The sequence below is a fragment of the Apium graveolens genome, chromosome 5 (genome assembly GCF_009905375.1).
Source record: "Apium graveolens cultivar Ventura chromosome 5, ASM990537v1, whole genome shotgun sequence".
Lineage (NCBI taxonomy): Eukaryota > Viridiplantae > Streptophyta > Magnoliopsida > Apiales > Apiaceae > Apium > Apium graveolens.
In genome coordinates, this window is record NC_133651.1 from 214,556,481 (window position 1) to 214,567,181 (window position 10,701).

Below are 10,701 nucleotides of genomic sequence, written 5' to 3' on the forward strand. Positions count from 1 at the left end.
GCCAAAGTAACCAATTTAATTTATAACCAAAAAATTAAAAATGTTCAAATAAAAATATGTGTTTATTTTATTTTGATAAATATGATTTATAATTTTAAAAAAAAAATTGGGGATAAATTTGAGTCGAACGCGTATGTGGGTATACGGATAATGAACTTTTATAGTATTTTGATTTTCTGGCTACATTTGTGTAGAAAATAGTTAAAAGGAGTAGCTGACCCACAAAAAACAGTTGAGCTGGACACGCGGCATTCCAGCTCCTTCCTCCTCCCTCGTTTGTATCGACCCCTCATATATACGCACACATACGCACCATTTTTCTTTCTCATTGCTTGTAATCACTCCACATTTGCTCTACCCTAAGGTAAATTTTCAATTCAATTCCTTGTTTTTCTGTCATCTCCATTTTTTTATTTAATTTTTCTTGATTATTATGCTAATCATCTTTTTTTCTTGGGGCAATTACATTTAGAAAAATGGACTCTGCGGCCATAACTTATTGCAACAAACCTGTTTACGCTTCAATTCCGGTAATTTCGCAACCCCATTCCTTCCCTTTTAAGTTTTATTTATGTTTTCTTGATATATGTGTGTTTATATATTTAAAGAACTTATTTTTATTCTCTTGTAATATTTGATTTTGATTCTTGAGTGTTATAGTCACTACTAATGACTATAACAGTTTATGTAATCACCCTTTTGAAATTTGTTTATGTTAGCTTATTTCCTTTTTTATATTATTTTGAGAATTAATTTTGGGAGTATGTTGAAAGGTGGTGGAAAAAGTTTTATTATTTTGTGTCATTGTGTTAAAACTTTGGTTATTTAGATTAGCATAATTGTGCAAGAAAGCATATAGTCGTGGTTCATAATTTTCAGGAATTTATTTTGTAAGCCGAGTTTACCTAGTTTAATCTGAAAGATGGGTAACTTATTTCGAGTTGGGATAAAAGATATATGAATTCCGATCAGGACAGATTACCTGGTTACTTTCTCTTCTGATGAAGTCGTGTTGAGTTTACGATTGTAATTTGAATTTGAATTTGCAGAGACTTTTTACCGGATGCTCTTCCGGAATCAAAAGCTCACAATGCAGTTTCATGGTGGGAAGCAAAGTAAATTTCCCTAATCAAAGAATCCGATCTTCACAAGTTAGTCAAGATCGTGGGAAATGTGGGGCAGCTCTTGGTGTTAGTTGCAGAGGTGACAAAATTCTAGTGGCGAACAGAGGAGAGATTGCTGTCCGTGTCATACGCACTGCTCATGAGATGGGGATACCTTGTGTTGCTGTTTACTCAACCATTGATAAAGATGCACTTCATGTGAAGCTGGCTGATGAATCAGTTTGTATTGGCGAAGCACCAAGTAACCAATCGTATGTATTCCCACAATTCTCGTCCTTGGGTGTGATGTTTTGAAGTAGGTGATTGTAAAGTGGTTCTCTAAAATCTATATTTTTGTTGCAGTTATTTAGTTGTTCAAAATGTCCTCTCTGCTGCCATAAGCCGTGGATGCACAATGCTTCATCCAGGATATGGCTTCCTTTCAGAGAATGCGCTTTTTGTTGAAATGTGCAGAGAACATGGAATCAACTTTATTGGACCGAATGTAAGTTATTGATTTTAACGAATAAACAGTCCTCAATTTCTCGGTGATATTTTATATGGTTTTCGTATTGACATCATCTTGCACAACAAATACAGTACTGTCAGAATATATTTGGTCTATTATTTTGGTAAGCAACATATTTGTCATATTTGTGCAAAATTTTCAGCAATCAAGAACGATCATCTAATTGCGAGAATATAGCTATAACCTTTATATAGTGACCTTCAGACTTTTGATATTTGAGATTGACTGTGACTTGAGAATAAAGGATTGTATGGTTTATGCAGCCTGACAGCATTCGTGTCATGGGTGACAAATCAACTGCTAGGGACACAATGAAGAATGCTGGCGTTCCAACTGTACCTGGGAGCGACGGCTTGTTACAGGTATAAGGTCTTATCTATATATTTGAAATAGTAAACTTATATTATTTGGAGACTGACTGATATGATTGTGCCAATAATTGTCATTATAGAGCACTGAAGAAGCTGTCAGACTTGCTGAGGAGATCGGTTATCCTGTAATGATCAAGGTAAATATTCTCGTATAAGTATATAAAATTTCCAAAAGGCTACGTCGTAAAGGGTTAATGTGATGAATGACATCTTTTAGTATTATTAATTATTTATCTATTCCTCAGCACGAAAGAATACAATAATACTCCGTGTTTGAACCCACTAGATTTCGAACATAATCTGGCAGGAAGACACCAAGTGCATGACCCTAGAGGATGCTGATGTTCTCTCAGGAGGCATAGTATGCATGAGTAGTATATTTACCTGCTTCTGCATGCTTGTCCATGCTCCTTGGTGCCTTTAATATTATATCTAAACTAAAATGAAACACATCAATCACAAAATTTTATATTATTTGTCTCTATTAATTGTCTAGATTAGTCGTGCTAGTTTATTATTCATTTGTTGGGTAAGTGGACTTTGAAGAGTAGACAGAACGGAAATGAAGCCACTTGTTGAGTATGGTCGGCTGGAAAGAATTGTTTGTTTTGGAATTTTATTGACATAACTTTATTTTTAACCTCATTCCATCCCCCACAATTGATGCAATGATTCATTCCTTATATCTGCATAGAAATATCATTATGTTCTCATATGCCATGCAGTTCAATAATCTCATCATCCTCTTTCTACATTCTGTAATCGCCTCAACTTTTATCTCTTCTAGCATTCTCTTCCACATCTTTTTTTTCATTCTATTTATTCAAACCCAAAGCGGTATCAGTATTATAAAAGTGAAGTTTCTTTTAGAATGAGATTATTCTATCAAGTGTTCGAGTCAAGTAACGCAATTTTGATTTTTCATGGAGATGAAGCACTAACAATACCAGAAAGATATGTATACGCTGTCATTTGAAATAATATAGAAGATTACTTATAAAAAGATGAGAGATTTTGTATAATTTATGGTTAACTCTTTGCTCTGCAGGCAACAGCAGGCGGGGGAGGTCGTGGAATGCGTCTTGCTAAAGAGCCTGAGGAGTTTGTGAAGCTATTACATGTTTGCTTTCTGTTTTTTATTAGAAAGTTACATTTTGATAATATATTCCATGTCATACAAGTCATTCTACATGTTTCTTTTTAACAAGACATCTAATGTTCATAATCTGTTCCTTATTAAATTTTACTACTAAATGTATGCTATATACTATTTGTCTTAATTAGATAACTTGTACATGCTTTTGCTTTTTGGCTTTAGTAATCCGACTACATTGTCTGTTCAGGACTATTACTTATCATCTTCTATATCAATTTCTACATATTTCTCGACCTACTTGCATGCAGAATGCATGTGAAGAGGCACATATTAATGTATGTCTTGCTGTTTAAAGTAATATAATGCCATGGATTTTGGATGTGCTTCCGACAGAATGCACTTTTTCTACTCTTCTTTGATTAGAATTTGAGACGAGCACTAGGCAATAGGCAATACAATTTATAATTTTTCTGAAGCAGCCTTACAGTGTCTTCTGAGATATAGTTATCTTAGATAAGAGCTGAATGTCCACAAGTAATCTTGTTTTAGTTAAAGTGTTCCTTACTTTCTTGTTTTAATTGTTTGTTCTGGCAGGCAGCTAAAAGTGAGGCTGCGGCTGCATTTGGTAATGATGGTGTTTATCTTGAAAAGTATATCCAGAATCCAAGGCACATTGAATTCCAGGTAATTTTGGTTATATTTATGAATGATTGACTTACTTTAGAGGTTGTTCAGGTAAGAAAAGATTTTGGTTCTCAGATTAAACTTGGCATGTATCTCAGGGCAAACCATGTCCCAAGATGTAGAACACAGTAAGAAAATATTAAGGAATTAGGACCGGCCAAAGAACGGGAAAACACAAACAGATAAACTCGCTAGTCTTAGTAGTAATCTAAAAGCTAGTGTAAATTACTATCATTCAAACAGATATCCTTACTAACTGGTAACAAAGCATTGCTATTATTATTAACCATTTTGTAAGTACTACATAGTAAAAGAAGAAACTTGTGAGATGATCATCTGAATTATATATACTGTACCAGTTAACCTAGTTCATAAGCTTTTAACTAATCTATGTGTTACATGAATATACAGGTTCTTGCAGACAAGTTTGGAAATGTCATTCACTTTGGAGAGCGTGATTGCAGTATTCAGGTACTATAACATTGTGTTCATATTTGAATTTCTCATTTCCAATGTTACAGCGTAACATATTACCGACTATTATATTTGTTTTCCAAATGTTTGACTTGTATAAATCTTAGAATTATTGAATAAATATCGTGGGGTTTTGTCCGGGGAAATACTAAAGTCTACGAGTGGTTCAGATCAGAAGAATGTATAAACTTAATGTACATCATATATGTTTGAGTTTCGATGATTCTTCTAGTATTCAACATATTCTTACAACTGTAAAAATGCAAAAAAGTTCACGCATCACTCTTCAGCAATAAGGCGGTCCTCTCTCTCTCTCTCTAATCTCTCTCTATATATATAATATGTATACACACACACACACATATAGAGTTGATATTGACAAAATGTTTCTTTAGCTAAGATATGGTTTATATGTCAGTCCATGTTGGGTCAATGATTATCTATATTTTACATTTGTACGAAAATGATCTAAATACCTGTATGGTGTCAGTTTGAAATGATCACTGCAAATCTGTGACCTAAGTTAAAAAATTTGAGATTTCCAAAAGCTACATGTTCCTGGTCCTACCAAGTACCAATATTATTAACAACTGGAACATTCCTTCGTTCCTCTGAAAGCCTTCTTTTTGGCATATGGTGATTACAAACAGTACTCATCATGCAATTTTGTAGGTAAGGCCTGAGTTTTAAGTTTTATAACTTATGGACCAAAATTGTCTGTCCCAGGATTTGGCTTGTGATTGTGGTTTGTTCAATTCTTTTTAAGGACATACATTAAACTTCATTTTTTTGGAAAACATTTCAGTATATAACTTCGTCCCTTAAGCAACTTAAAAGCAGCCTAATTTACCTTATGACTAACTTTTAGATTAAAGGTAGGAACTTCAATACTAGAATTACTTAAGACACTGGTATCGTCTGATATACAAATATAACGAAGTAAGCTAAAAATACTCTTATAGCTGTTGGCGCAAACAATACTAATGCTTCAGCTTTCATGCGATCTGTTGTATTATGCCAATTTAAGGATGTGAGTTAGTTGACAAAAGATTAGTATATAAATTTCAAAATTTATATGGTAGATACTAAAATAACTTGGTTGTGCAGAGAAGGAACCAAAAGTTGCTAGAAGAAGCACCATCACCTGCACTAACTGCCGAGTTGCGTAAAGCAATGGGTGATGCAGCAGTTGCAGCAGCAGCATCTATAGGCTACATTGGTGTTGGTACTGTTGAATTCCTATTGGACGAAAGAGGTTCCTTTTACTTTATGGAGATGAACACAAGGATACAGGTGAATTCAGGAAATTGCTGATTTAGACGTTTTCTAAATATACTGCACACATATTTTTCTGCTAAAAGTCTAATTATATTTAATATACAGGTTGAGCATCCTGTGACAGAAATGATTTCTTCTGTTGATCTGATCGAAGAACAAATCCGTGTTGCTAGGGGAGAGAAACTACGTCACAAACAGGTAATACATAAGTTGCTCGGGGGAGGGGGGGGGTATGCATATTCATTATATTTACTTACTGATTCCCGTTCAACAGGAAGATGTTGTGCTTAGGGGACACTCTATTGAATGTCGTATAAATGCTGAAGATGCTTTTAAAAATTTTAGGCCTGGGCCAGGTATGGCTATACATTGTGTTGTTTACTTGAACATATATTTCATATGTTATTGTTACCTTTACCTTTTACTCTTTTTTCCCTGGTTCCACTATTTGCCCACCGTTGCCTAAGATATAACAAACCCTGTGGTTTTTTTTAATTAGTGGCGTACTTGCACACAGAAGCATGCAGGTTAATCTTCTGTTGTGCTATCACATCTTCCTGGAAAACTTATAACAGATAAAAGGAGCTACTTCTTATTATGACATGAAAATTTTCTATAACTTGACTCTATAACATGTAATTTTGTGTAGGACAAATAACAGCCTACTTGCCAGCTGGAGGTCCATTTGTGAGGATGGATAGCCATGTTTACCCTGATTACACGGTTCCACCTAGCTACGATTCACTACTCGGAAAGGTTCGCATCAATCATCATTGTCTTACAAATCCCTTCTTTTGAAGTTTGTTGTATGATACACATGCAGCTGCAAAATTTGGGTCTGTGGATCCAATAATCTTGTGCAGTTGCCTGTCTTACTAGTACAATTATTTTCTTAGAATGATTTGTGTCATTTATTCATAAATCTATCTTTTGCATGTGGTTTACATAGATTGTTTAGTTGGACAGGAGTACTGAACCTTATAACACATTGGATGTGCCAAGGTTTAGATATGTGGTTGATGCTTTTTACTTAGAACTTGTGAACGTTTGAAGTTGATTACTAGCAGGAAGGTCCTTGACCAGTTTAGCGACCCATATTCCAGAGAAGCAGCGTTATGTAGATAGGGTTTTGCAAGTTAAATTGTTTTAGTACACTTCAGGTCATTACTGTTTAGGCCAGCAGAGGTGCATTGCTTTTCTGTACTTTGAAGAGCTCCTTCTAACTCTCCACACCTTTGTCTGAATTTTACTAAACTCAGCTCTTTAAAAATGAATAGACAAGTTCGAATATTCAGTCTGTTACTCCATTAATTACCTTGATATTCCTAAAACAGAATGTAATGACTAGTGTTTGTAGAGTGGAGGCAAGTGCTATATTTGGTTAGTAATATATACCAGCCAATGCGTAAAGCTGAACTGTAATTTTAGCTAGATGATATTTAATACTATTGTATTGTGTGTATGCATGGGTATAGAACTGTCTCATTTACAAAATATGTTTATTTACACTCTATTGTTATCCATCTACACTGAACGCTTGGCATTTAACCGCTCTAATCATTTAAGTCTATTTTCAGCTGATTGTCTGGGCTCCAACAAGAGAGAGGGCAATTGAGCGCATGAAAAGGGCTCTTCATGATACCATTATAGTAGGTAAGTACATTTTCCACAAAGATTTATACCAATGACTAATATATGTATATATATCGAAATGTCAAAGGGGAAGATTAATCTTCTTTTTAAAGGGAGCACATGTGTTTCCGTTCGTTTAGAATTCTTGTGTCATTCTCAAATGCGGAAATATTTACAGAGAACGCCTACTTAATTTGAATTGAGTCGAGATATATCCTTCTATTATTTAACTGTCTGGTTCCATTTCTATACTTTCTGTTGTTACATACATAATACAAGAAACACCTAGCGTCCGATTAATATACCCATGTGTTGGTTACTGCTTATACTTTTCCTTTTTTCATTCACTGGTTATGGTTCCGCTTGGTTGATACGTCTCGTTCCATCTGAAACTGGGTTATCATTTCTCGTTCATGGTTATACTAAGCTATTCTTCTCAATTTGTTTTGGTGCGTGCATCACACTATAAACTTTTTCACAAGGATCCCGAAGTTTCTCATTTTGCTATATATAGCAATTTTGAGTTGAATCTCATGATTTCTAATTATCGGCTAATTGCTTATTATTGATCTCCGCCATTTGTAATGAATCAACCTCTGAATGTCAAGATTGGCTGTAATCTAAAATACTCATAATGGAAATAGATCTTCTCAACTTCACATTAGCACTTGAAACTATTGAATCAATATCTGTTCTTCCATATCATACCTCTTTAGGAGGTTACGTGTTAGTGGTAATGTAACAGGAAACTTTATTTTTCCAGGTGTTCCAACAACAATTGAATACCACAAACTCATTCTTGAAGTGGAGGTAAAAGAATTTTTTCGTTGTTAATGATCTAAACTCATTTATATTGGTATAATGACTTCTATTAAGTGTTGTATTTCAGGACTTCAAAAATGGAAAAGTTGATACTGCCTTTATTCCAAAGCATGAACATGAGTTGGCAGCGGTAAGCATTTGTTTGACACTTTTGTTAATTTTTTTAACAATATTTGTTTCTGAAACATTGCATTTCAGTGTCTGTCATTAAAGATGTCAACTGAGGATTAATTATATTGAAAATTATCGACCAGTTTTATAGGACACAAACAAAGTTTTTGATTCTTTACAAGCTATAACATATTAACATAAAAACCTTCGTGAAATCAAATTGTTAGCAACAGTAGTCCTAGTGTTCTGCTCATACTTCAAGTGGTCAAGTCATTAATAGGGATACTGAAGCCTCCACTCAGAGACGGAGGCAGGGGGTGGCCGGCGGGTGCGGCCGCCACCCCAAACTCCGGTATAATCATTAAATTAGTATTAAAATTTATGAAAAAAAATTACATATTTATATATTTAGTAGTAAAAAAAATTATTTTCAATTTTCGCCCCCCTCAAAAATATATAATTTTTTGAATGTAGTACTAATATTAATGATATTTTCAATAGTTATGAATTTAGATACAGAAATTTAAGTATATATTGTATATTGAAATTGTTAAAAATATTATTTATTAATTTATTTAATATATAATAAATTAAAAATATATATTAATTATTCTGAAAAAAAATTCGCCACCCCAAACCTCGACTTCTGGCTCCGTCCCTGCCTCCACTTGCACTTTCTTAACTCTTAGTTGATAACGGCAACCAACTGTTTGAACTTTGAAGATCAAAGGACTACATTTAACTTATCAAGGAAATTTTGAATCTATGAACTCCACACTACATAATTCACATATTACAAACACTTTTCATGACAACTACTACCACCTCGAGCAACCCATTAACAATTACAGTTAGTTTAATATAAAAATTAGGTGGATAATTTTAAAGTTAGTGGGTAAACTGGTATGCGCATGGAATGATGCCATGCTAGACATCTCAAATAAGGGAATCCTCGTTAAATTAGTAGTGTCTATTCAGAGAATTCCACCCTTAATCCCCAATCACCCAGCATTAGTATAAAATTATTTGCAAAAAGGAGCTGACCAGAAATTATTTTGATGCATGCAGCCCCAGAACATAGTACCAGCAGCTCCTGCTAAAGAGCTTGCGAACACTGCAGCGTAGAGGAAGAAAAAGAATCTCCAGAAGGTTAAACATACTGCTCATCAGTTTCGGTACTAATCTAGTCCGTCTGCCTACTAAGGTTACATGACAATAGACTTGGGTCTGGATTGCTCATGCAAGAACTAGTTGTAGAAATCAATAGAAATTTATAGTATACATTACTGATTTTGTTTTGTTTGTTTTCCAACTGGATTGTTTGATTTGGTTGGAAGGATTGGAAAAAGGTACTAGTAATATAATAGAATGATTAACAACAAATATTGTGGGTGAAAAGAAGGATACAGGAAGATAGATTGTGCAATTGTTACTTTCAACATCAAGCCTACACTAATAATGTACATACACAACTCAAGCACATTTCCAGAAATTAAAACATGAACAATAACAATAGAATTTCATGCATTGAAATCTTATTCTTGTTCTTTGTAACCGTGTCGGAATTTCATATTACAAGGGATACTGATAAATTATGAAATTTGCACACTTCTAATTTCTAATTACGATAATTGATGGTAATCTCTTAATTGTATGTTGTTGTTAGTATATAACAACAAAAGAAAAACCCAAAACAAAAAATAAGAATAAGAAAATAAATGATAACCACACAATATAAAGATTTATGTGCTTCGGAAATTTCTACTCCATAAACTGCACTAATTTTGTATTTATCTCTCATACTTTGTTGTGTTATGGTTTTACAATGAGTATTTATAAGAGAAGAATCTAAGTCTAAATCCAATTATAGTATAAATCTGAAAACTAGACTGATCCATAAATTAACCTGAATCAGAATTTGAATAGTTTATTTTCATGGAGTTAATTAAGACTCCACAATAGTTTATTTTTATGGGGTTAATTAAGACTCCACAAATCCAACAATCTCCGATTTGAAATCTGATCACATCTTTACTTCACTCTTGTAAATGTAGTAAAATCAACACTTTAATCAATAATTCTAACTAAATTCTAACTAGTGCCACGTCTTCTCATAAAATCAGTTATGAAGGCCAGTTGAATTTATACAAAGATTCTAACTTTTAATTCTTAACCACCTTAGTCAACATACATGTAGGATTCTTTGAACTAAGGATTTTCTTTAAGGACAAAGTACCATTGCTTATCGACTCTCTCGTAAAGTGATATCTTAGTTGAATATGCTTCTTCCTACAATAAAATACAGGATTCTTCACAAGATGAATAACACTCTGACTATCGCTATACAAAGTACTGTCCGCCTGTTGCTTGCCCAACTCCTCAAGAAAATTCTTCAACCAAATCATCTCCTTGCTAGCTTTAGAGATAGCCATTTATCCTGCTTCCATGGTTGAAAGAGAAACACTATTTTGAAGTCGAGACATCCAACTAACTGTTGTGCCACATAAAGTAAAAATATAACCCGTTTTACTTTTTCTTGTATCCAAACATCCACCCAAATCTGCATCAGAGGACCTTCCAAGACAACATCTTTCTTACTGA

The 10,701-nt window shown here is 33.9% G+C and overlaps 1 protein-coding gene across 1 annotated transcript; it reads left to right on the forward strand.

Moving 5' to 3' along the window:
* The first annotated feature begins 209 nt into the window (after positions 1–209).
* On the forward strand, positions 210–9,512 carry LOC141724810 (biotin carboxylase 2, chloroplastic-like). The gene is made up of 17 exons (XM_074527085.1): positions 210–364; positions 473–530; positions 1,050–1,375; positions 1,467–1,608; positions 1,896–1,994; positions 2,084–2,140; positions 3,052–3,123; positions 3,694–3,783; positions 4,195–4,254; positions 5,365–5,550; positions 5,641–5,733; positions 5,810–5,891; positions 6,185–6,291; positions 7,113–7,188; positions 7,931–7,977; positions 8,057–8,119; positions 9,169–9,512. The coding sequence occupies exons 2-17, from the start codon at positions 477–479 to the stop codon at positions 9,223–9,225; spliced, it is 1,611 nt and encodes a 536-aa protein (XP_074383186.1). The 5' UTR covers positions 210–364; positions 473–476; the 3' UTR covers positions 9,226–9,512.
* Positions 9,513–10,701: the final 1,189 nt, after the last annotated feature.

Bases quoted from the DNA above. Each gene is read 5' to 3' on its own strand.
- LOC141724810 (XM_074527085.1), top strand. From the start codon at position 477: ATGGACTCTGCGGCCATAACTTATTGCAACAAACCTGTTTACGCTTCA. The intron at 2,141-3,051 runs GTAAATATTCTC...TTTGCTCTGCAG, and splicing joins GTTATCCTGTAATGATCAAG to GCAACAGCAGGCGGGGGAGG. The intron at 3,124-3,693 runs GTTTGCTTTCTG...TTGTTCTGGCAG, and splicing joins AGTTTGTGAAGCTATTACAT to GCAGCTAAAAGTGAGGCTGC.